Genomic DNA, 26687 nt, shown 5'->3' with positions numbered 1-26687 from the left:
TGTAACCAGACTTCAAGCCTGACCAAGCTGGGTTTTTTATTGGTTTGGGGTGGGAGTTGTATTTTTTTTAAGTTATAACCTGCCTGCTCCTTTATATGGGTAAGAGCTGACTTACTGTGTGCTGCTTAACTTTTATGTGAACCCCTTCTCCAAAGTGAAATCCTGTTCGTGCTGCTTTTTTTTGGTAGTGAGCTTGCTTCCCAGACAGCCCGCTCTGTTTAGCCTGTTCTTTGTGACCAGCAGTGAATTAATTCAGTGTTGTTTCATGTGGTGTCTTTCAAGAGAAGCATCTTGTAAAGGGTTCCTAACGGGAACGCCCCGTGGGTGTTGTGTTCGTAGGTGTGTTGTCACCATGTGTGTGTTTGTCATCGTTCCTGTGCACTTGTGGTGTTGTGCTCGGGTGTTCACCACCACAGGTAGCTTGCTTCTTCCTGGAGCCTGCAAAATGCTGGTGTTGTTCTCTGGCTTCTCATTTGTGACTGGTTTGAGTTAGTTCAATGTGAGAGTGCAAAATGCTGTCTGTTTGCCCAGAGTGGCACAATGCCTTCTGGACTTCATGACACGAAGGGAAATTTACCTCTCTTCTTAGCAAATAAATCTAAGTGCTTTACTTAGATCTACAAATCTACTGTTACTAAGATTTTTAAGAATAAATCTTAGTGCTTTACTTGCCTTGTATTTGGGTACAGGGTAGTGTAGAATGTCCTTGGCCTAGAGTAAGTGGTGATTTCTCCCTCTTTTTTCCTGCTCCTTTCTCCCTCCAATCTTAGCTCCTCAAGATCTTTGGAGGCTCTCCTTTTAGACAAGGAGGTTCCATCGCTGCAGGACACATAAGCCACTCTGAGCCCGTCTGGTGTTTCTTAGTTCAGGAAGCACTGAATAAGATTTATGATGTTGGTTAAATGTCAACTATAATATCTATGAAATAGAGATAATTTATAACTACAGAATAAACACAGCTCCTAGGAGAGACTGTGAATCAGAATGTAAATGGAGAGCCGTGTGACAAGAGTTGACCAAGCCAGTTCAAACCAAATATGTTCCAGAAATAAGCCATTATTCCAAATCTTAAGCCAGAATTTCCTACTCATGCAGGTAGACAAAGGCCAAAAAATTTGTCTAGAAAAGGGTATTTCCAAGCTGACTGTATCTTCAAGGAAGCTGCCAAAACTAATTGCCTTCAGCAAGGTGCTACAAGCTTGACTTTGTGGCCGGAAGTTCCATTGCGCTTCATTAGCCTGGGACACGTTCAGCATTTGCACAAATTCGTTTCGTGTAAAAACCACTTTGTTTTATTACTGTGCATCTGTTTTCAATGTTGAACTGATTTTGCTTCATTTTGTGCGTTTTTTTTTGTTTTGTTTTTTGTTTTCTCCCTTTACCATCCCCCCTTTAAAGTCGATCTATGTACCACACGCCTTGGCATTCAAGAGATCATACTCGTCAAAGGTAGTGTCTCCATTCCCACCTAGTTGGCCATTGTTGCATTGCATGTCCCCCTGTAAATTAACCCATTGAATCCCTAGCTCAGCACCACATGTGCACTAACATCAACACTGACTGTGCATGCCTGAGATGTTAGCAGACATGGGCAGCGAATTCTGTGTAGAGGATGTCTCCCAAAAGTGCGTTAAGCTCCGAAATGTCTGGTCGGAATGCATGCGTTTATCAGTGCACCACTTTGTACAGTGATGTGGATGATCTGTGAGCTTCGGAACAGATTGGTTTTCAGGGCACTTGAAAGTGTTTGCGTATTCTTCTTTTTGAATACTTCGATTGTGAGTTCAGATGATTCATCTCACTTTAATCAGCAGCTTTCAAAATGGCTGAGTTGGCTCAAATCTTGCGAAATTCTTTATCAAGGCAGAAGCTGCTGCTTTCTGAAATTCTTATTGTCTTGTCTTTGCAGTCACAACAGTGTTAAACAGGATAGAAAGTCATGTGCTCTGCCACTTTACCTTTTGAGTACCATTGTGGGTTTGTGTTTTATAAAAAAGAAAGAGTAAAGGGTGAGCTTTTTGAAGCTTTAACAGTGGTGCTTGCCAATGACCTACCTGAGGGATTTTTAATTAAGCAGTGATCCTGCCTGAAACTCTGTTCACTGAGAACCATCAACAGAGGTAGACTGACCAATGTGGCAGTACAATAACAAGATCAAGCAAATTTCAGGGTGGTCTGACATAACATTCTCTTCTTGAAGTTGACTCCACGGAGGAGATCTCTTTCCAGAAGTGGAAGACACATGTTTACAGCAGTCCCTTAAAGCTTACATACATGTACATGAGAAAAGAGGCTTTTTCTTCACTGTAGTTTACTTAGTGCAGCTGCCAAGGGTTTTTTGACACTCTTTAAACTCTTTTGAGGGAAAGCCTTCCTAGGCTATGATACATCCAACTAGTATATCTGGTAAGATCCTGAACCAAATTTCAGTAATGTTAGAAAGACATATTCTTGAAGTAGTTTCACTGACAGAAAAGAAGAGGAAATACCCTTCTCTTTCTATAAATATAGCTTTTCCTTTTTTTCTATAAACACAAGCTTTTTTGGATGGCTTCTGGTAGTGCAATATTCTACATTAGTCTATAGTAATTTCTTAGCCTACACTGCTGTAACTGTGACAAGCCTTCACCCTCTTTGAAAATGAAATCAAGGGGACCCCTCTCAGAATGAACCCTCTATATGGTACTCATTGATTTATCTAAATCCATTTGGCTAAATTTACTGAGAAATGAAAATTACTGAGAATAAAAACTGGCTTGATCTTTGGGAAGAGGTTTCATATAGCAGTGAAAGGCAGGGGTGGGGTGTCATATAAAATCACAGCTTTGCAGCTGGCTTAAACGCTTCATCACTCCTGATTTGATCCTGAAATTGTTGCTCACTGCACTGTGAACACCTTTGCCTACAGAAGCCTGACTTTTGACACAGCCATGGCAAAGAACAGAACACCTCCCTCCTGAGATTTTTGGAAAGGAAAATGGTCATCCCTGCCCGCGTATCTCTGAGCGTGTAAATAAGTTGTGCTGCTGTTTTTCCTTCCTTCAGAGGGCCTACACAGAAGAGGAGCTGAACGCCAAGCTGACGCGGCGAGTGCAGAAAGCTGCCCGCAGACAAGCCAAGCAAGAGGAGCTAAAGAGGTTACACAGAGCTCAGGTAGTGTCTCACAAGCCTCCTGTCATGGCACACAGATAGCTCTGTGTGAAAGCACCCTGATCCTGACATTCCTGTGAGTGTATCAGAGCAGAGTCCTCTCTTCCTACACGAGTGCTCCTGCTCCCTCTTTCAAATTTCGTGTCACGCCGCAGAGAAGTGAAGGACGGCTGAAACCTTTCATGGGGGTTTTACAGCGAGAAAAGTCATGCCCGTAACACCTTGCTAGCTGGGCATGGATGAGCCATCATGCACAGTGATACTCAGATAACGCCTGATGGAGCTGCACCTATCATTGCTTTGCTAGGTTATGCTGGTGGGTGATGTGTTATCAAATTAACCTGTAGTTACCAGAGAGTCTGCTGGAAAAGTCTTCACATCATCTAGAGGTGATGAGATTTGTCAAAAACTCAAGGCAGGGGCCCAGCTGACTGAGTAGCATCGCCTTTCAGTTCAGCGTTCAGGAAGGTGATAGGAGTTGTGGCAAATAAATGAATGTCAAGGTGTTTGCAAATTTAAGAGTTAAGATACAACAGGGTGGGGAGGATGGTGTCACCAGAATCTGTGATGCTTGCTGTCGAAGCAGGGTGTTGTTGAATACCAACACTTGCTTTTGAAAAGGCAAATCTGTCTGAAATCTCTTAGTGCTGGATGTGTGCTGCAGACAGAGCAAGAGAATCGCTTTGGTGAGGTTCTGCTCCGTTCCTCTCTGAACAGATTATCCAGCGGCAGTTGGAGCAGGTGGAAGAGAAGCAGAGGCAACTCGAGGAGAGAGGAGTTGCTGTGGAGAAGGCCCTTCGAGGAGAAGCAGGTATCCATCACAACCTGGTCTGTTTTTTTTCCCTGTTTTCTTACCAAGTGCTTGTGCAGTAATTCCTAGCTGTTTGGATTTTAGAGGCACTTGGACCATTATAGCCTAGAGACTGAGCCCAATGTGAATCCATTCTCCCTTTTCTACTCTTTTTGAGGCCTTGTTTTTCCTGTTTCTTCTAATTCTGGGACTTCCCTATTGACAGAGACTGAGTTCATAATTTACTTTTGCCTGAGGTGTAGGAGGTAATTCTCCAGCTACTACTAATGGCTGACTGTTTCTGCATATTACTGCATCCTACAGCTAGAACATTGCAGGGGTTTCCCAGCTGCCATTCACACAGAGTTGTCACAGTAGGACAACCCCGTTTGTGTGTGAAGGAAATAACTGTGAAACCGTGTGTGCTTTCTCTCTATTGTGTTGGATTATCAAGGTAGTGTCCTTACAAGGGACCATCACAGAACATCTTCCTCACTGCACAGCCCAGCACACTGGCTACTTCTGACAAAGATGTGCAGAGCAGAAGTGCACACGTGCACTGCGAGGTATCCATGTCAAGCTGTTAAAACAAATGTTGCGTGGCCTTGAGATTAAATTAAATGAGTATCATCTGATCTGGCAAGCCTGTGAGCGGAGGAGTGCCTGGTTCAGATAATGCTGATGGTAGTTACAATGATTTGGACAAAAAAATTCCTCGATTTGCAAGGAGTCAAATATCCAACAGGCAAATGCAGCGTGTGCGTACCTGACGAGGCCAGGATTGTGTCCCTGATCACAAGGGTCAGAGTTCAGAAAAGGCAACAGTGGAACAGGTGTTTGGAAAATGTTTGCTTGTTGCCTGAAGGGCCGCATCTATGCCTCTGAAGATGGAGCTTGCGAGGAGTGAGCGAGCACCAGAGAAAAAGTCTGTTGTGATTTCCTGCCAGTTACTACTCAGCCAGAACTAGGTACGTCTGGTGCTCCCTAAGGGCGTGCCAAAGAAGCAGGACTGAGTGCCCACCAAAGCAAATGTGTACTACAAGTGTGAAGGGCAGTCTTGAGGACTTTGATGTGTTTATGGCCAGGATGTCTTTTTTTTCACTAAAAAAAAAAATAGGCTTGTGCCAACGCCTTTCTTTGCAGAGCTGCCTCCTTCCTTATGCTGTGTGTTCCTGTGTGGCCCCACTCTGTTCTCTGGCCTGCCAGTTACAGCACTTACTAAACCCACCTCCATTGTTTCTAATGGTTCTTTTCATCTGGAAGTCCAAATAATCTTGATTATTGAGCTGCTGAACGACTTTCATGTAAGACATGCCAGCACAAGTGGGAAATCTTAGCAGCTGAGGAAATATTATTCATGATAGAGTTTTTTCACTGAAGAATCATAGAATGCCTCGAACACGCTCAGAGAGGACAGAATATGATCAAGAGTAAGAATTACAGTTTTATGTGGGAGACTGCACAATAAACTTTGGGATAAATCGCTTCTCACTCCCAGCTCTCCCAAATGGAAGCAGTCCTAGGTGAGCTTCTGTATTTGTGAATTTCCTAGGAGATCTGTGAAGCTGTGGATCCTGCTTTGCGAAAGGGATCTCTTTTCTTCAGGAAGTCTCTTGGGTATGCTTTGCTCTTGCAAAATATTTCTATCGACAGGTCGTATGTGATGTTTGCAGAAGCTTAACTGTGACATAAAGAATTCACCATCCTAAATTCTTCCCCTTATTTCAGGGGATTAGCCCGAAACACATTCTGTTGGGGTGGGGGAAAAAAGCATGTTCTAATCTGTGTTGACTGAAACACAAGATTATAAATCAATTCCATGCTTCACCTCTCCAGGTCCTCTTGCCTGGCCACAGAACTCTTTAGGCTGGAAAAGACCTCGAGGATGATGAGTCCAACAATTAACCCAACACTGCCAAGCCCACCGTTAAACCACATCCCCAAAATGCCACATCCACACATGTCTTCTAAATACCTCCAGGGTGGGGACTCCACCACTGCCCTGGGCAACCTGTTCCAGGGCTTGACAAACCTTTCCATGAAGAAATTTTCCTAGTATCCAATCTAAACCTCCCCTGGCACAATTTGAGGCCATTTCCTCTTGTTGTGTTGCTTGTTACTTGGGAGAGGAGACTGACCCCCACCTGGTTCCAACCTCCTTTTGGGAAGTTGTAGAGATAATAAGGTTTCCCATCAACTTCTTCTTTTCCAGACATTTTGCATGTGTTTGCAATAAAAATAACTGAATTCCTTCTTTTTGAGATCTGTGGTGTCACATCCCATAAAGTTAATTTCTGCCTGCAATGCCCACTGATTATTCAAGAGGGGAGGGTCATTTTTCCGTCATCTGCAATGTGAGCCAACAGCGACCACTAGATTCAGCAGGGACTGCTGTGTAAAGGCGTGGAGTCATGCTCTTCTCTCTGATCAGTCCCTCCCCTAATGAAGCCATGAAAACAACAGTTCAAAAAGGGAAAGGCAGTGTGTAAAGTGGTGTTGCCATCTAAAAAAAAACCAAAAAACAAAACAACACAAATCTCTTTATAAGGTTGTACAAGGAGAAAAACATAGGAGAGCTTGGGAGATATGTCTGCTGTGCACTTCCTTTGTCCACGTGAATAGAGAAGGATTGCAGTACAGCATCAAAATAATGGCTCTTCCATAGGCAGCAGCCAGTATTAACTGTTCTGGGACAATGTATTAGGCTCTGTAATGAGTGGGATTTTCAGGTTCCTTCCCTGCAGGGAAAGAAAAAATCGCTTACTGCTCAGCATTTAAATATGAAATTTTGGGTAATGTTAGTCGTAGTTTCGTACAACTTAAAAATCCAGCCAGAAGAAACAGAATTCTTTAACTTGCAATGATTCTTTTCTTTTTTCTATTATAGAAAAAGACAGACAAGACCATCTGAACTACTTCTCTGTGTAGTTTATCATCTTGTAGCATATTGCATCTTAGTCATCTTTCCTGTCTGTAAAGAATTGCAAATTTTCTTTGGTAGAGGTCTCCCACTAACTTTTAATTCCTCAAATCTCTCACATGTGGACCACTTTCCAGTTTTAGAAAAAAAAAGTATTTTTCAGTTCCACTGGTAAGAACAAAAACCAGTTCTATAGATAAAAAATCATTTACTGAGAAGAATTTTGTTTCTACTTTCTATCCGTTTTGCATCATCTTAATACGTTATTGGCAGGTAACTTATACTGAGAAGATTGTCAATAAATTCTTCACAGTGATGACCTGCTGTTTGTTTTTTTTTTTTTTGAGAGGCTACAGCTTTAGTTCCTAGCAATAGATACAGACAGCTCAATATCCTTTCCAGGAATTTCACCTCTTATCTGCTATTTCTCAAGGTGGAATATTTATAGGGTGATGCTTGCTTTTCAGCTAATCAAACTCAGAAACATTTTGGAGGTCACCATCAACTTTAATTCTGACAAAATAATTGTACCTTCTTGGCTACCTCCTTTGTCTTGTCTTTTTTTAAATTAGCTCAGCCTCAGGCATGGCACAGTTGGTCTTTTATTCTTTCCAAAGCCGAATGCTCGATCTAACATTTAGTTTCTGATTCAGAAAATCTCACAACCTGCGATGACTTAATTGCCTTAATGTGTTCTCTGTGCTTCTCTTTGAGAGTCTCAGCCTTTGATAGTTGCATTCAGAGCAAGAATGAATGATCAGGAGGGTAAGCTCTATTTCAAGTGGCAGTGTAAGCTCTGTTTCAGGGGTAAGTTTGTCGTACACAGGTGCTCTAAGCAGCTCTCATCCCTTGTTTTCCTTCCCTCCCTGCCCCCTTCCTTATTGCATCCTGGTGTTTCACTACAATGGCAAAGTAGCATCTCAGTGAAGAATTTTCTCAGTTTTCTGTGGTGTCCCCAGAGACACTTTGAAGGAGTTAATTAAGGTAATACAATGTTACTAATTTAACAGTACTTTGTGTGATAGTGCATTCGCCTGTTTGGACATGCTAATGACTTGGATTTCCTCTGTGATTTTTTTTCCCCTTTTTTTGCAATCATTAACTTAAAAATATGTCAAATCAGAAATTTCCAGAATCTTTCTTTTTATTCCCTCTAGCATAAACCTTGATAGTCATTTTTAAGAGCTTGGAAAACATCTACTGTCAGATCAATACTGAAAAGTTTGAAGAGCCACATTCTTTACCTCAAATGAATCATATGCAGTGAGAAATATTGCTCTCAGTACTTCATCTGTCTCCTCCCAACGAAATGTTCCGCAGTGCTGGACTCGTGGTGCACCTGTCTCTAGCAGCTGTGGAAATGCACATCTGTGTCCTGAGAGCTGCTGTGCAGTTCTTCCCTGGCACAGAGGCTGCGGAAATGCACATCTGTGTCCTGAGAGCTGCTGTGCAGTTCTTCCCTGGCACAGAGGCTGCATCAGCAGGAACACACAATCCCATCTCCCTACCCCTGTTTGCCATTCGTGTTGGCACTCAGTGCCTCCACCCGTGTGCCATACACCATCCTCCACTCACTCATTCTCACCTCCAAGAAATCAACCCTTCCACCTTTCCTGCAGCTGTCCTAAGAAATTACACTGTTTCCTTCTGACATGTTGCTCAGCTCCAAAGCAACAGGATTAATTCTGCTTTTCTCAGCAAGAACAGGAGAGACATCAGTGACAGGTACTGCTGCCAACACAAATAGGTGAAGTGTCTCTGTGTAAACCTCTTGGTTTTTCCCCCTTGGAAGTCCTTGCCTGCCTGCTGGAAATTTTCTCTTCATCTCCCCAATATATATGTTTGTGATATATTTTTGTGTGTGTGTGTGTACATATATGTATATATACAGAGAAAGAGAGAAGTGCAGTGTTTGTATATATATATATGTGTGTGTGCCCACGTGTAGAGCTGCCTGTCTCTTGTTTGGCCTCTTTTTTTTGTTTGTTTGTTTCTGTGTCTTTCTCATATATTGCTTTGATTGTATGGGGCTAGGGTGGGTATCTGACTCAATAACTCTGTCTTCACCAATTCCTTGTTGTAGACTATTGGGGAGAGTCTTATTACAGTGACCTCATCGACTTGCATCTGGGTGGTATGTATGGCTGAACCTCCTGCTGACACTAACCCTGCTGACACTCCTCCCCACCCTCCCTTCACCTACTTCTCCCATCCTTGGCTCACAAACAAGGAGAAACAGCCCTTGCACATGACTGATGATAGCAGAACCCCTTTTCCAGCTCAGGAGCAGGAGATCCTGGCATGTTCCACAAGCCGTGTGTGAGGCTCCCTCTTGTATTTTTCACAGTGCCGGTTTTTTCTAAATTTGCTTAGTGTTTTCACTCCAGCCACCTTCCCCGCTAGCTGTGGAAGGTTGTTCTGGGTTTTTTTTTGTTTGTTTCTTTAAAAAGTCCACCTCTATGACTGAAGCTTTCTTTAGGGAAGTATTTTAAGGGGGACAGCAAGAGCAAACAGCACTGCCAAGGATTAGTCATGCTATATCTCCATCTTGCCCTTCTCAGGCTCGTTTTTTTTTTTACTTCCAAAGAAGCCAGAGTGTGTTGCTGAGCTAACAAAACAAAAATGCTCCCTGAAGGGGCATTTGTTGTTGGAAACAATTGCAGATAGCAGATACATCTTCTTTCCTGTTTGGTCTTACTGTAGGGTTAGAAAATTATCTGCTCTTAAGAGTTGCAGTCGTTTTTGCTGGAATCCAGTTTGCATCATTACACAGCTGTTAAGTTTCTTGCTATGCTGTTGCATTAATACCCCATTTAGTGCTAAACACACATTACAGTGTTTAGTTCTCATTTTCACTGAAGAATCTGGTCACCACTCTGTACCACGGTTCTGCCCTTGCTTTAATTAACATGACTTCCTGAGTCCCTTAGCAGGTGATGAACTTTTTGCTCGCAAATGACATTTGATTAGTGTTTGCCTATCTTGAAAATTAAAATTTCCTTTCCTAGTTCAACCACCCAAAATCTATTCTTATGAACACATCTGTCTGTCAGCAGATCCGAGAGAAAGCGAACTCTGCTCTGTTGCCTTGTTATCTGAGGGTCTCATTTAGTTTCTCTTTCAGAGGGGGAAGTTGCTTGATCTGAGCTGTGTTTTTTTGAGGGACTGCATTGCAGACCAGCTCTGCAGAGGGGAAAGATCCACACGCTCTAGGCCTGATCCAAGAGGCATCCCCGGAAAGTCTTCCCTGATATCATTGTGCTCTGTATTTGATCCTTCAAATATTATCTTGCCCAGGTTTTTAACAGCCATTTTTTCTCCTGCTCCAGGGAGGCCGTCCCACATAGTACCTACCTGTACCTATCTGTTGTGAACTGCTCGTGGCACAATAGACTTTTATTGAGGAATATCCACCCAAGTGCGAGTTTCAGAACGGAAGATAGATCTGATCTGTTGCCCGGTTTCCCCTGTGCTAATTTTGATGTGGTAGTCCTCTGCCAGCCCTGTGCTTCGTTCACTGCTCAGACCCTCTGGCATTCTTTCCTGGGCTATCTCCTGCAGAGAGACTTTGAAACCCTCTGCCTGGTTTTATCCCCCAGGGCTGGCCCATACTCACATGTGCCTAGAGTAGGAGCTGTAAAAGGGTTGATGCTGAATTACCCTTAACAGACCCTTATCCCTGTTTAATGCTATCTCCACTACACCTCTCCCTCCTCCTGCCTCTGCTCCTAATGCCTCTTTAGAGACAGAGCGATCCCATCAAAATCACTAATAGTGCCTTTAAGAAGAAGCAAAATCTTCTGCACTTAAAGGGACACTGTCACCGGAAAGAATTCGCTGCGCTGCAGAAAAATCTTAATTGGAAATGGAGTTTGCTGTTTGTCTCTTTGCCTGTTTGCTTTTCCATTTCTCTGAGCTCAGGCATCTCAGAGTGGTCATTTTTGAGCGGGCTGCTTTTATTTTTTTATGGTGACTCAGTCACTTGGGCTTCCAACAGTCAGAGGCAATATTCACGGTTATTTTAAAAACGGCTGATACATCTTAAAACTCTATCAAAATTCTGCTCGTCTCAAAAACACTGTTTTCAAAACAAATTTTAAAGAAACCACGTTGGGCAGTATCCCTTTAAATGCAGTGAGCCAGTGTAGTCTGGAGTATGTGGCTTTGTAGTATTATTTTGTTGCCTCTGTAATTTGCTTTATATTTGCTTTTGGGGCTGCCAGAACACTTTTGCCAGAAGGGATACATTTTTCTGGTGATACTTGTCAGCCCAAGTGGCAGATACAGAGCTCAGCTTCAAGATTAACATGTCTGTGCAGGATGCTGCATCTGGGTGGAGTGCCATTAAAATCCCTGGAGGTCCTGCCGAGCACTGCAGGCAGCTTGGATGCTGCAAAGTTAATGATTCTATCAGCAAACCCATGTCTCTGAGGCACGGGCAAGACTGTCATAGAATATTAACAAAAATAGCAAAGCACTCTGGAAAGTTGTCTGTAAACTGGTAATACTGAGTTGTTACAGATTGCGCAACAACTTCTGCAAGGGGAATGGGAACTTCTGACATCCTGGTCAACTTCCAGTGTGTAGGACTACAGATTGCTGTCTTAACTAGCTCCGTTGCTCTGCTCAGATGTCATAATCCTCTCTTCCTGTTCTGAAATGTTTTGTGCCGTTGCTGAAACACAGATGTTTCATTTCACGCTACAGATGGTCACATTTCAATTCTGAGTAATTATTCCTCTGTGTGTATTGTGTGCGTGGTGTGGTTAAAAGAGCATTGCAAAGGTTGCGCAGTCAGCTGAAATTAAGACTTTAATGTTATATTGATGTATCAACAGATTTATAGCCTTCAGATCCACCACAGAGAGCTGTCCCATGCCCTTATGGAATAATTAGGTTGTCGTCTTCTGGGTGGATCCTTATGGAGAGGAAATGGGACACAGTCAGTGGGTTTTATAGATGTTTGTTGGCAGCTGTGGAATAGTGAGACTTGGATTCTGAGCCAAACAGTGGAAGGATGCATTGGTCTGGTGGATATATACTCTTTTGTCCTTTTGTTCCCTCTTTTGAGACAGTCCTTGTCCTGATCCTGTCTTATTTCATCCAGAGCTCCTTACCCCACTTCCATTTTCATTCTCAGGCATTTAATTTTAATCCTGCCTTCCTGACAAAGAAATCCTAGCATTCTACCCTTCAGACCTCCTGTTTCTCTCCACTAGCTACTCCTAGTCTCATCTTCCCGCTGACACAGTCTCCACAGTCTAAATCCCAGCCTTTGGACTTCTTCCAAAATTTTTGGGCTCTGCTCCCTCTTCTGCCCAGTATTATTTGTCTGTAATTTTTAGATTCTGCCTTCTTCTCAAGTCTGCCTTCTCCTTTCATCCCTTACCCTTCTTTTCCTCTCCTTTGCTCTCCAGTAGTCACCTTGCCTCCTTAGTCCCAGCCTCAACCGCTCCTAACCCACTGGCTCTTTATCTGCCTCTGGAAAGTACCTCCATGGTTTCCTCTGTGCTCAAGTGGGCAGCTTCCTTTTCCTTGCACCCAACAGGGAATCATTAAACAAACAGCCCATCTTGTTTTTCTTGGCTGGAGTGTGCCAAGAGAGGCAAGAAGGATGTGGGGAAGAGAGCTGGTACATTTGATAGTGTCGATTTCAGACACAGGTTCTTCCTTCTTGACAAGAGCCTTAAGAACATCAGGTAAACAGGGCAGGGAAGTGCAATTGTTTTGGGTTTTTTTTTTTTTTAATCTTTGTACTCTGTTTCAAGCACACTCTACAACAGCTTCACCCTTTTTAAAACTTATTTAAAACATTTGAGCTTACTGTGTCCTTTAAAGTCTTGCAGGTTTAACTCTGCAAGGCTGGAGTCTGACATATTCAAGTGGGATCAGTCCTATTTCTCGTGATTGGCAAACACAGCTCTTCTGAAAGGGGAGTGGAGTCGTAAGATAAACATTGTTTTCAAAGTCCGCAGCTGTTTTTGACACTGAAGTGAATTGGTGACTTGTTTTCTTTGCTGTAAATGTTGAGCAGGAAAGAGCACTTGATAAGCAGAGCTTGTTAAGTACCAGTACTTGTTAGGCAATTGCCATTTACCTGCTTCTTTCAGCGCACAAAAACAGTCTTGGGAGACAGGGTCAGCGCGGGACTGTATTCATTCTGAGTGCATTCTGAAGTGCCTCGAGGTCCAGTAGAAGCAGAAGACTTCTCTGGAGTCCTTTGTGTGCGTGTTCTACTCCAAGCATTGCTTTCCCCATTTTTTTTCCTTCCCTTCCCTGCCTTTCCCCCATCCCCTTCTGCTGGATAAATAAAAGTGGTTCAGTTTGCATGACAACCCAGTGCTCTCTGAGTTTTCCCCAGGTTTCTTCTAGTGATTGTACTGTAGAGAATATTGAGTTTGACCCAGATTTAATAAACTGTGACGTGCTTGCGGGACATTTGTCAAAACCCTTGCTCTCAACCTGCAGTTCTGTGGATGTTCTCCAAGAGTTGGCTTTCTGTATCCTTGGTTTTTAACAACGCTGCTGTTGAACAACTTCACCAAATAGTAAAGTTATAATGCTTTGTTTTTCAGCAGTTGTGTTTCTGACCATGACATGATTTTTTTAAGGGTGGAAAAGAAGACATTTACTGTGATCGGTGCCGTTTGACTTGCTGATCTCTTTTGGACTGATCCATATTTTAAGCACTGATTTTAAATCAGAACTTCTAGTTTTCCTGATAAATAAGGGATTTGTTAGTAGAATAAATTTCCAAAGAGTCACACATGTGAGGGCAAGTGCCACAGACCTGAGATCGGCCTCAGGGCTGGATTTTCCTGTCAGTGTTGCTGTTTTCCAAACCACCACGATTAGTCAACAATATAGAAATCGAAGTCTCTGGATATGATCATGAAGGATGTGACCCACTTGCTGTTCACAAGTAAATTTAACTTGCAGTGACTCACCACTTCTTGTAAATCTTCACAGCTCTCGTTTTAAAGAAACGGGGCAGATAGTGAAGGGGATTAGTGTGAGCTGTAGCTTGGGGACACTGGGGCTCTGCCACCCCAAACTTTGTGCTGTGCTTTCTTCATCCTGATTGATTGTTTTGACCACTTTGATCGGGGAAAAGAAGTGTTACGGAGCTAGAGAGGAAAAGGACAAAAGCAGTCTGAAAAATTGCTCTTTAATCAACAGGTGAATAAAGATTAGAAAAGAATGCAGCAGTCCAATGTAGCTTCTGTAACAAAGAACAATGTACAGTGAAAATGAAGGTGTATTTTATAGTGGCCATACAATTTCTGGTCTTTGTTTTGAAGAGACTTTGAAGCTATGGTATTTATTCTTGACCCGGCTCTTGGGTTCCACCACTGTAGCAAAGTCTGCAATCCCTCAAGAGTGCTGTGACAAACAAGGGCATTCTTGTGGCTTTTTTACACAGAAGGAAGGTAACTCCAGTCACTTGATTGATGGGATGTGTCTGCCTCTCGAGAATGTTCAGTGTGCTCAGGGACTGGGGCTCACTCCTTTCCTTAATAAGCTGCAGCCCCTGCCTCCAAACCATGCTCTGGCTTGCCAGCAGCTGGGACTGCCGAGCTCTGCTGCCAAGGCTTTACAAAGAAGATGAGTTGGCTTGTGTCACTGAAAAGGGAGCAACTCGTGACTAACACAGTCTGTTGGCAGCTTTATCCCTCTGGTGATAAAAAAAAATGATGATTTTCTGTCCGGAGGCTATAGCCACGCCTTAGGCTCCTGCTGGCAGCACAGGAGGACCCTAAGAAGGGAATGGTCACAGAAATGTTTCTTCTCTTGCTCTTCAGCTCTTTCCAGACAAACTGTTCCAGCAGCTGCTGCTGCTGCCAGCAGCGCTCTTTCCATGTTGTGGGTGAAGACTTGTGTCAGTACATTTTTGGCGGTGAAGGCGACTTAAACAGAAAGGGAGGGTTAGCTTTGGGGTTTTTTCTAATTTGCACAACAAATGGGATTTTTCCCGATCTGGCCCTGATTCCACATCCGGAAAACTTTGTCTTGCAATGATGATCCTATTTATAATTTAATGAGACTAGGAAGTGGTGATTTTTCTTCTTTAAACAGCAACAACATAATAATAATAACAATAATAGCAACAACAATAATATTTACTGTAGGATTAGTTATGGTTTTTGGAGCAATAAGCCATGAAATAAGCTTTAGAGCACCATGGGAAGTAAGTTTTCAGGTTGCATTTTGTTCTCGCTGTTAAGGACCTCCAGTACATAAGGAAGACTTTCTAAAGCCTTGCTAATTATTCTACTTTGGACAGAAATTGTTTCCAAAGTAATTGCAATGATCATAACCTGTATTCACCGATGTAATTAACTGTAATTTACATCTAGAGTGGCTGGAAAGGATCTTAATTGCAAAGGTTATGTTTATTATCTTACTGAAAAAACATGTTGACTTTTCTAGTAGCAGGACTAGTGTAGATAACGTGGACTTTGTAACTTGATTCAAGGACAAATTTTTTTTTTAGACAAGAATGAGAAGATAACTGAGAGCAAGGCAGGAAAATACAGTTGTGGGGAGTGAGCTCCATTATTGGTCAGGTGCTGTGTGATCCCTGGGGCTTTTTACTGGAGACCAAAGATGGGTGTCAGACCACTTGATTACTGATGACAAAAGCTAGGAGTTTGTGGCCATTTTGCAACGAGATGAATGACATTTTCACATACTGTGTATTTATTTTCAGCTCAAATGTGGAGAACTGGAAGTTCCTCACCAAGTCTCTATGTTCATGGCTTGAAATGTATCAAATCCCCCAGCCCCCAGTTCTGAATGAAATCTCGGACCTTGAAAGAAGTGGATTTTTCCATACAGTTAAATCTCCATCTCCCTGACCACCCTCAAAACAGTGGTTAGACCAAGTTAGAGTATTAAAGCTTTTGGCTTAAAGAACTAATTTTTGAGTTAAAATAGGATGGGAAAACGTCCTAGGGTGACTTTATGATGCTTGACCCCAGTTGCCTGTTCCGTTTTATTTAAAAGTATTTAACAAGTATCATGCTCTGCTTTGTGTGGAAGCATATTCTTCACCGTACCTTTGTGGTTTGGGGTTTTTCTTGTTTGTTTTTGTAACCTGATCTGTGAAATGGCAGTTGTAGGGAGAAAAAAAAAAAAAAAAAGAAAGCCTTAGTATTTTTCTATTTTAAATGAAGAAGTTGGAAAATTCAGAGCAGCTGTAATTAATGTTCTGGTACTTTCTCAGCTGTTGTTGGTACGATGCTTTATTTGTAACTGTCCTATGGCCAGCTGTGGCACCTCTCCTGATGTTGCCCCTTCCTGCTCCCAGTACAGAGGTTTCTTCTTCTGAGAAAGCCGTGCTGCTCAGTCACAGGCTTTGAAGCTGGTGTGCTCTCCCTCTTGCTCCAGTGTGTCCTCCGTGTGCTGGTCTAGTTCTGTGATGGTCCCTTCTAAAACCTTCCCAGTTCACTGGTGCTCTGATTTTGTGGAGCTTTCTCTGAAGCACAAACATCAAACTCGGCTGACTTCTCCAAAATGAGTGTTGTTCTTACCCTAGCGTTGTTGTGGAGTTTGTGCCCTTTCCCAACACAGAAGTCCTTCCTCTTTATGAATGCAGTTGTGCCCTGAGCCCAGTAAGTGTTCTGTTCTGGTAGCTCTGACATTTCAGGGTTCATCATCTCCCCGGTGCACATTCCCCCTTAACTATTAGTGATATTGGTTATTGCCTCCTGTTTAGCTCTGTAATGTTAAGTGCGGCTGAAAAGCAAGTTCTTGGTGTTAAAACAGCTGAACCTTTTGAGAGATGAGAAATGGTTGTCCTTCACTGGCTGATGGAAAAAGATGATGAGGATTCAGTAAGTCACCGATGCTAACAGGACTTGTACGCCTTAAAATGCTTTGTGGGATGAGAACACCAAGGGAGAGCTTTAAATTTGCTGGTTTAACTCTGCAAAGTCCTCGGTTGGTCTTTGCCCCTGCAGACCCTGATGTGAATCACTTTATCCATGTAAAAGCCTTTTCCCCCCCCCAAGCACAACAATCCGGTGGGGTACATGTGTTCTCACCATACTTGACACAGCAGATCCTGGCAGGCTGGTTCCATGGTGATCAGATTCTCTCCCTGTGACGTTCCCTGTCTGAAGACATTTTATTCCATTACAAAGGACACTTTTACCATCAGTGGATGCTGCCACGGTGATAAGAGCATGGTCCTGATAGAGCTTAAGGTAGGGTGGCTGCTTACAGCTGCTGTCTTGTGCATGCAGGCGAGACTTACTGTAACCCTGCTTGAAATCTGACATTTACCAGCAGAAGTGAAATATATGTCTCTACTCGTCCTGACATCTGAGTCACAAACCTTTCAGATAAAGACCTTGCACCTGAGAACTGTACATTAGGAAAAGTGCAGTGACAGTAACCTCCTGCCTGGTATTTGTACAGCTCAGCAAGAGTTCACCAGTACCTCAGTCTACCTCTTACCTGTTATCTGTGCTTATTAGGGACATTATTCATCTGTAGACTGTATCCCTTGTTTCTGCTTCTCCATTTCTTGTATTTTTTTCTTTTCTTTTCTTCTTGTGTTTCCTTTCTTTCTCACTCTTATGCTTTTTGTCCTTTGCTTGTCTTTTATTTCACCCCTTTCCTCCTCTTCCGTTCCACTTCCAACTTCCTCTTCCTCTCCTGCCTCTTCCTCTTCCTCGTTTGGTCCTATTGAAGTTGAGCCCAATGGCGGGACACCACGTCGTAGACCTCTCTCCTTCTGCCCTTGCTGTGCCCATGAAGGTAACGTAACCTCACGCACCCCGTGTCCTCCCTGCCCACAGCTGGGTTTGTCATAGCAGCACTAGTCAGCTAGTGACCACAAGGCCCCCAAGCCCTTTTCTTGCTGCGTTCCCCAAACCAGCCTTGTCTGTAGCTTACCTGGTAACCAGCTTCTCTGAGCCTGTGGCAAGCTGTTAAAGGTACAGTATCCCTTTTGCAGGTCCCAGCTGTGCAAGAGGAGGTGCAGTGACTGGGAGGGACAGTGGGCAGCAGCTGTGGGACCACGAGTGTCACGCTCAAAAAGTTTCTATTTTCATTTGGTGGCTTCAATTTCTCTATTCCTCCTGAAAGGCGTTTGGAAGGTGGGGGTGAGGGATGTCAATCTGTTGCCTTAAATATGGCCTTTTAATTAGCATGTAGGGATTAAAGGAATACTGTGTCTTTATAAGGACTCATTTGAAAAACATCCTTGAACTTTAAAAGCCAACAGAGCTGAAGTTAGACAGTTCTCCCTCATCTGTCTTGCTGAGTGCATTCTTTAACTATCCCAAACGGAGTGTGCTGTAGAGTTTCCATTGCCAAGGCATGGGGAAGGGGTTGTTTATGTGTGTTCATGGTGTAATTTTGCTAACCACTTACCTGCTTTCCATGGTCCTCCCTCACATCAGTTGTCAGTGCTCCCTTTCCAATCCTCCCATTATTCCTCTACTCATTGGCTGTTTAAAAATACTTCCGTGATTCCACAGGTCAGTAGCGTTGTGTTTTTGGCTTTTCCTTAGAGGCATTTGTTTTCTATTACATCCTGGCATCGGAAAGGAAGGGGAGACTTCCCAGTGTTCTCATGGCGCCACAGCACTGGACATCTGCATGTACAGTCTCCCTCTCCTGTCGCCACATTGGGCACTTTGTGCAGAGATGCTCAGAAAGGAATGCTTGGAACTGAGCAACACACTGGTATCAAGTCCACGGAGCCAGGGGCTCTTAGGGTGGTACAGCAGAGTCTGGTATTCCCCCAGGGGGCCGGTATGACACGTTTCCACAGGCAGGCGACAGGCAGCCCCAAGCTGCAGCTTACTAGGAGTTGTAGGCTCTCCCTTGTGTAACTGCAGAGCAGCGCTTCTCTGGCATGCTGAGGATGAGGCAGGTGAATCAAGCAGCCGTTATTGTGGTATTTGTGATGTGTCTGTGTCGTGGAGTTTGAGTAGGAAGCTTGCCGCTTGATTATTTTAGCGTTGGATGGACTTTCTGAGAGCTTTTGTCCTTGGCGTAGAGAGTAGGTATCCATGATAACTAGCAGAGCCAGGGCTGTTAGTTAACTTGCAGTGTAAGCTGATGGGATGCAGCAATCCTAAAGTGCTGTTGAGCCTGATTTGAGGCCTTGCTCCTGCTCCTACTTCCACACAGCAGGAGCCCTGCCACTGGCCTTGATGGGGTCTGATGTAAATCACAGCGTTCAGATGCAGGCGGTTCAGTGTGGAATAAGTGGCCCAGACCAAGAGCTTGCCAGGAGAAGCCTCCTTGGTAAGTTCTTGTGTTTGCTAAGTATCAACAGAAGGCTTTGGGAACAGCATTCTGCATTTATTCCACATGACTCCTGCCAGACACAAGACTTACCGGTAGACTGTTGAATAAGTTTAGGAGTTCTTTCTGAAATAAAAGGACCGGCCAAGAGTTTTGTACTAGGTGGTCAAGGCCCGAGGTTTCTTTATTCTTCTTTCATGCATTAGCAAATGTGTCTGAGGGTTCCTTTTCTTTCTAGCACTGGTGTGCAGTACGGTAGAATTAGTTTCTGTGTTCACTGTGCAGGGGGATCTTCAAGATGAATAGATACGTGTGGCTAGGAGGAGCAGTCAGAAAAGATTTACTTAACTGGTGAAAAAAGAAGCAACAGGATGTTACTTTTGGCTAGTACAAGGGAAACTGGAGCACGTGCAATTGAAAAAAATAAAGGTAAAAAAAAAGCAGTGGCATGCATATGTTTAAGTAGCTGGTATGAGCATCTATAAAATTCTTCTAATGAAAGGAAAAGTTAAATACTCATAGAAATCGGGGCTTTCTGCAGTAAGAGTGAGGAAGAAACAAGTAATCATGAGAAAATCAGAACCAAAAAAATAAGTAGGCTCCAAAGAGAAGAGAATCCTTTTGGAGGTGACTTCCACTCAGCTGAGTGCTGTAGGCAAACTGAATGGACCCGGCTTGGGAGTGCTCTGGCAGCATCTTGCTCGGCTTTCTTTGCACATTTTGCCCCAATTGTTGTTTTTCCAGTTTGGGCTTGTAAGGATTGCAGGGCATTACCTGAAAATTCACCGGGTTTCTTTCTTGGCAGGCATGGGTAAGAAGGATGACCCCAAGCTGATGCAGGAGTGGTTCAAGCTGGTGCAGGAGAAGAATGCCTTGGTTCGCTACGAGTCTGAACTGATGATCTTGTGAGTGAATGTGGAAAAAAAACAGGGATTTTGTCACAGATAGTAGTGGAAGATCTGTCAGTATTGTCTTCTCTGTAAGGCCTGGAGGTCGGCAACCTCTTAGGCTGAGGTGGGAGTCCAAGTACGTCTTAAAGGAGTGGTAGGAGGAGGAATAATAGTGGTAAGGAATGAAAGTTCCAATTATTGGCGCACATGCGGAAGTACAGGTATGTGAGCCCTTCTCATGCAGTTCCTGTATAACACACCTCCCGTTCATGCAAGTGTTTTTGAGCTATGCAGAAATAATGTGGGACTCCTGGTTTTGGTAAAATTGTCTTGTAAGCATAGCCAAAAGCATTTAATGCAGTCACCTTTGCCATGTGGCTCTCTTTCCTGCCTGTAGTGGGACCCCAGTGCCTCTCATGCGGGCTCAGATAGTAAAGCTGTTTTCCTGTTAATGAAATTGGGGTGTTTTTTTTCTGTTCCCGTTGTGCAAATTCACTGAAATTCATTTCGGAGTGTGTCAGCTCACCTCAGCAATGTGGAAGCTGATGGCCTTAGTGGCAGAGAAGTCCCAAGGTGGTGTTTGCAATGCCTGACATTTCCTTAAGTAATGAGTAATTTGTTAATGAGTAACTTTGGTTTTAGACTGGGAAGTAGCAGGGGATAGGTAGAAGCATTGCAGATTTATTTGCTCTTTGACTCTGCTCTATCTTTAGTTTGCTCCACTTTTGGCATTGCCCTTGGTAGCTGAAGGCAAAGAACCTGAAACGCTAAAAGCGCAATTAAATCTCTTAAAAACACAGTTATATTTATCTTAAGTTATTTAAGAGTTGTTCCAAACGAGATTGGTAAAATGCCCGGCAGATATCTGGAGAGGGAGAAGAAGCTGAGCATGAATATGAAGCAATGTATGCAGTATTTTAATACACCTGGAACTTGGATTTCTGCTCTTTCTCTTCCAGTGCTCGGGAGCTAGAACTGGAAGACAGGCAGAGTCGACTGCAGCAGGAGCTCCGTGAGAGGATGGCAGTAGAAGGTGAGAGCAAAAGGGAATATTTCATGGATTGTAGGTGTGTATTTCCAGCCTTGTGTGTGCTGATAGTTTTTGGTATCTGTGTAGATCATCTGAAGACAGACGAGGAGCTCTCGGAGGAGAAGAGGATCCTGAACGAAATGCTTGAAGTGGTGGAGCAGAGAGATTCCCTCGTGGCTCTCCTTGAGGAGCAGCGGCTTCGAGAAAAAGAAGAAGACAAGGACCTGGAGGCAGTCATGCTTTCCAAGGGTTTTAGCTTGAACTGGTCCTGAGCTTAATACATTTACCTCTGCTGGTCTGTGTTGTCCAGTTGGCCTACCCTGAGTTTGCCAGAATTCCGTGGATAGGAAGATGTTGAAGGGGAAACCTCCAAAGGGTCCAACAGCACGCAGGGATTTGGTTTGAAGCACTCAGAAGCCTTTTGATAAGTGTGTTGGTTCCACAGAAGCTTAAGTTTTACATGTCTGCAAGCCAAGTTGAAGAAATGAGTTGAGACTGTGGAGTCTCCTTGAGGTCCTGTGCGATGGACCGTATTTTGTGTGTGTGGTAGGAGGGAGGGGGGAGTAATCCATGTGTGGGGAAGGAGGTTAAGGGGAGAAGTACCCTTAACTACACTGGATTTAAGGCAGTCCATTCCTTTCCCGTTTTTACTACACCAGTTCTGATAAAAGGGAGGGGAGTGGCAACCCTTCCTGAATAACCACAGCAGCCTGTAGCAGTGGAGTCAGCTGTCCAAGAGAGCTCCAGAAGCCCAGGGCAACACCTTCTTTGCTTTAGTCTTCCTCCCCACCAAAGAAACCTGCAGTTGATCCTTACGCATGGATATGAAGAAATACGAGGCAGAGGAGATACTGCTGCGTGTGATGGAACTCTCTGCCTCGTGGTTTTTGGAGAGAAGTGGGCATCAGTGGACTCTTTCCCTGCCTTGGCCTCCTAAATCTTCTTGTAAGGAGCAAGGGGAGCAGAAGAGAGAGGGAAGATGCCCGTCTGCTTTGCTACACACTGGAGGGACAGCTACTGCTGGCCTTAGTCTTCATGGCCACAGCTCAGAGGCTGGTGGGCTTCCTTGTTCTGTTTTATTGTGACTGTTTTGACACTGGAAAATACTGCTGTGGGACAGTGGTAAGTGTGTGCTGGGGCAGGGGTGTTCCCAGGCAGCATTCCCTGGTTATTAGGCCCCGAAAAAGGGAGAAGCCCTTAAGTGACCGAACCACCATTAAGACTTTTCAGTGTTTTTATTTTTTTTTTTTCTCTGTATTTTGTTTTTGCACATTGGAAACGAAGCTTAAGACCTGCCTGGGCCCTCAGTCACTTTGACCCTTTTATGTCAATTAACTTATTTTTTTAATACTTGAAAGAAGATTCATTTTTGTATCTTTTAGGAAAAAAAAAAATGGACGAGTGATGGGTGTGTGTGCCTGCTGCATCCTACAACTTCCACTTCAAAATTACTGGACGTTGTTACCTGTGGCTATTTATTAGTGTTCTTATTAATAATTTGATTGTTACACATATTTGATTGTGGAGGGAGTGTTTTAACTCTGTTAGAGAAAGACACTACTGCAGATTGGTCCCTGCTTCACAGCCAGGGCAGCCTTTATGTACCCATGAATGCATCCTGCCCTAGGAGTTTTCCTCTATGAAAAAATCCTGTGCACTCATGGAGTTTAAGAATCTATTTGTGTTCTTAGCATCCTTTTCTTCCACATCCCAGATTCTCTCTTTTGGACTAACAAACCTATATTTATTTAAATCTTACATTTTTATAACAAGAAAGCCAAAACTGCGAGGTAGAACTATCCCGTGTGTCTCTTTCTCGTTGAAAGAGGGGCTCCTCACAGTCCTGATACAGTTCGAGGGATTTCCATGAGAACAAAAATAGCACATTTCCTGCTGCATCTATTGGAAGAAGCTCCTTTTGGCCCAGTTAGTGAATCTGCTGCTTTTCAGCCAGGAGGGTCCTGTAACCACACGATATTTGATGAGCAGGATATGCACTGAGCAGCTCAGCACCATTCCCTGTGCGACAGACTCCCTGGGCAGACCGTGTCCTTCACCCATCCTGCCGAGCTGCCACAGCACCGTGCACTGGGGATGCGTCCCATCCTTCACACGATGTGTCCGGAGGGTTTCCCTCCTTGGGATGCTGACTGCGTTCTTTTCCTGTTAAAGAAGTTCCAAGGCTGCTTCCTGATGTCTTTGAGAACGTGTCCCGTTCCCAAGCACATTTGTACGGCGTCCTGGCTCTTCCAGCTTGAGTTGACACTGCCAGTGCCAGGCACTCCAGCAGGGCTGGACATCCTTCAGTCTTCTGCCCCGGCACAGAAGTTCGCGTGGTTTCTTGCTGTTGGCTCTCTGCCTCCTTCAGAGGGGTCTCCTGTAACCCAAGGTCTAGGATTTAAATTCACCTCTGACTTGGGAGAATGGGTAGGAGCGTCCGCGGGGACTCTGAGCAATGCCAACTGTGGAAGCACGTGTTTTCCACCCAAAGCGTTCTCCCTTTATTCCACCTCGTGTTTAATGCTAAGGCATCACAAATTAAATCCAGATCCTCGTGAAGCCAAGCAGACGGACAGGCAGCTTGCAGTGCTGCTTCCTAGCTGTGTGTGTTCAGCAAGTGGTACCTGCCGTACCAGCATCCCGGAGTGTTGGCTTTACCAACAGGATGTCCGACAAACGGAATTCCCTCCTGCCTGCTGCCCCAGTCAAACTGGCAGTGGTAGTTCACACTGTCTGCGCTGGAGGGGCCAGTGGAAGCTGGAGTGCAGGAAGAGGGAAGAAAGACAGAGAGTTTACTGTAAATTGTCTTGTGCAGAGAAGTGACCTCGGTCCATTTTATAGTGTACTGGGTATATGGACCACATCTAACTCGTAACAAAAGGTCATTGAATGTGAGCTGTAGAAAAGAAAAAAGTCCTGAAGAAGAAACACCAGGTGGTTTCTTTTCCCTTTCATGCTGGGGGACGTTGGCCAGATCTTTGCAACGCTGAAGAGTTGAGATCACTCGAGGGTGTAATACCTTATTGCACAGAAAACCCACATATTCTAACCCCAAACTCTTTGGGCTGTGCTGAAGGCCTCCACCAGCGAGAATGAAAACGAAGAGCTAACATCGCACATAGAAATTGATTAAAAATACACAAAAGGGAATGTTAAAAGGCCTTTTTATATCAAAATGGTTGTAAAAGGCACAACTTGTTCTTTGCTGTTCAGTTGCACTTTAAGAATATAACTTGCATATCAGATAGTGGGTTTTTTTTACTCTCTGAATATTTTTAATTCCAATTTTGTATTTTTAAAGCTGCAGAAGGCTCTCGTTGAGCACAAGAATTCCGTATTTTTATCCGAATCCAAGGACGTTCTAGCTCTTTGCGCCGCCCTCGGCGGCAGCAGCAGCAGCGACTCAGCCGTGTGCATTCAATGACGTGTGTCCATTTCCCATGGGAGGAGAGCCAAGGGAACCCCTCAGCTCCCCAGAGGTGGGCACGCAAGGGTGGCTGTCCCCAGGTGACGTGGTCCTGCCCCGGGGCTGGCGGCAGGTGGGAGGAGAGCCGAGCTTGGAACCTGAGCCGTGTTCCTTTTGAAATGGGCACACTGAGGATGGGGCAAGCACTTCAGCCCCCGACGGGGAAGGGAGGGGAACAGCAGCTCCTGGAAGGAAATGCCCAGGAGGCGAATGGAGATGGGGGAGTGAGGGCTGCCAGAACAAGTAATCTGCCCTTTTCACAGTACCTTTCTTTTTTAAAACTGTTCTGTTCCTTTTAAGCGTATTCTCATTAGAAGTCACAACTGGCTGTAAAATTCTGAGCTTCAGAGAACTAATGTGTGGGGAGGTGACGAGACATTTCAGCTCCGACTTTCAGACATACTCCTTCTTTCAGTTAACCGATACCCCCTGGTCTCACTAGGGCATGTTATAAACTGCATCGCTGAACATATTTTAGAGCAAGCCGCAAGTTTTGAAAGTCTGTCTTTCTCTCTCCGTTTCTGCATTTTCTGTAAATATTTGTTTGTATGTAAAGGCACCAGTGGATCCTTGGGCAACCCCCACGGTCAAGAATCTGAGTTTTGTGCAATGCCTAGGCCTCTGTTAGAACACGGTGCTTGCGTAGAGCTAGTCACCACATTTGTGTGCACTCTGGTGGGTTTTACTCTTTTTATACATCCTAATCCTGAACGTTATGAAGTATTCTAAGTGGTCTAGACAGCATGATCTAGAGCAGCCGGCAGTTCCCTTTTGTGAGCAGCTACACCTTGTTTGGTTAACATTCTTCTAAAATCAGTTTTCCATTAAGTGTTTACACCACACACCAGTGGGTTGAGAGAGGTGTTGCGTTGTAAAATCTCCCGTGTGCAACCCGAAGAGCTGCAGTGGGAATTTCGGTTGTCACTGTCTGCAAGGAGGAGAGCTCTAAAGCATACTAAAAACCGGCCTGTATATAGTTCGCAGAGAAAGAGATCGCTGGCTGTTGACCTTTGCAAAGCAACAGAGATGAGAAGCTTTCCGGAAGTTCTTGCTTTTGGATTGTTTCAGGACTGCTTGGCAGGTACTGGGCAGGGTAGCAGGCAGAGGAGGATGTCCCTGAAAGCAGGCGTGAAGGGGAGGATGCCACGTTCTGATGGCATTGCAGTAATTTAAGTACTCTGTGTCTGTGGGTGCATGCGTGTGTGCGTGAAGTCTGATCCAGGCAAAGGGAGTTGCTTTGGCATCTGCCCTTCTGTCTGAACGTGAACTCTGATATTCAGATTGTTCAAGGCGTTTACGGTTGGCGTGTATGGAGCGTGACCAGAAAAGCGAATACCCTACCTGTACAAAACCAACTCTGTTCAGGCCTGTTTTCTTCTATTTGGTTGTGTTTTATCGTTTGTTTTTATGCACACTTGCTTCATTGGTGTTGAGATTTTAGCACCTCAGATGGCCAACTGAACTAAAAAAAAAAAAAAAAAAAAAATAAAGTCATTAATTATTTTTTCTTTTTTGTTGGTGGCGCTCTTGTTTCTTTCCTCTGTTGTCACTTCCTTGATTGATGAGAACTTGAGGGAAGGTGATGTAGAGATAAATCTGGGTGTTCAAGGGCTTGGCTTCAATTTCTCTTTTGGTGGCTCACTCTCAGCCGCTCGGAATTCTCTGATGCAAAGAAATCCATGATACACCCCCAGTACACGTACATATCTTACATTGTTTCTTCAGATTCTCAGTGAAGTTACTTTAAATAGCCAAGAAGGGACGAAGGTAATATAAATTGGGTTGTAGAAACTAGCGTTTCATTTTTGTAGCTGAAGCTCGCTTCCTCAGCCTGCACTACTACCCTGGACATCTGATGCTGGTGTAGCAGCATTCAGTAAAATAATGGGAGAATTGCATTAATGCCTCTATGCTGTCTTTTTCTTTTTTTTTTTTTTTTTTTTTAAGAAGGATGGTGAAGGGAATTCCCAGCCGGGGAAGTCCCAAACAATGTGCTTTATTTTCTTGCCCACTCAACCACAAACAAAGGCTAAGCCCCGGTGTTCCTATGGTGGTGTGATGAATGGAAGCCTATCGCTGCAGCAGGAGGGATGACAGGCCTGGGATTTCCCCTTGCCTGGAGAGTGGGCTGCAGGTGGCAGGAATGACAGCTCTGCTGCCTCATTTGTGCAGTTCAG

The 26687-nt window shown here is 44.1% G+C and overlaps 1 protein-coding gene across 3 annotated transcripts in view; it reads left to right on the top strand.

The window, feature by feature from the left end:
• The window catches only part of MICAL3 (microtubule associated monooxygenase, calponin and LIM domain containing 3), a 168918-nt gene extending 142902 nt beyond the window's left edge, over nt 1–26016 (top strand). For all 3 annotated transcript variants that reach the window (XM_066184300.1, XM_066184299.1, XM_066184298.1), the window contains 7 exons: nt 1399–1449; nt 3046–3153; nt 3868–3961; nt 8944–8994; nt 19930–20029; nt 20974–21047; nt 21132–26016. In XM_066184300.1, coding sequence (XP_066040397.1) covers nt 1399–1449; nt 3046–3153; nt 3868–3961; nt 8944–8994; nt 19930–20029; nt 20974–21047; nt 21132–21316 — 663 coding nt within the window. In that variant the 3' untranslated portion in view covers nt 21317–26016. The remainder of the gene's footprint in view (nt 1–1398; nt 1450–3045; nt 3154–3867; nt 3962–8943; nt 8995–19929; nt 20030–20973; nt 21048–21131) is intronic.
• Nucleotides 26017–26687: the final 671 nt, after the last annotated feature.

The sequence above is a fragment of the Chamaea fasciata genome, unplaced genomic scaffold, assembly GCF_029207755.1.
Source record: "Chamaea fasciata isolate MVZ Bird 193981 ecotype frontalis unplaced genomic scaffold, bChaFas1.0.hap1 SCAF_5, whole genome shotgun sequence".
NCBI classification, from domain to species: Eukaryota; Metazoa; Chordata; class Aves; order Passeriformes; family Sylviidae; genus Chamaea; species Chamaea fasciata.
This window is presented reverse-complemented; position numbering and strand designations above follow the sequence as displayed.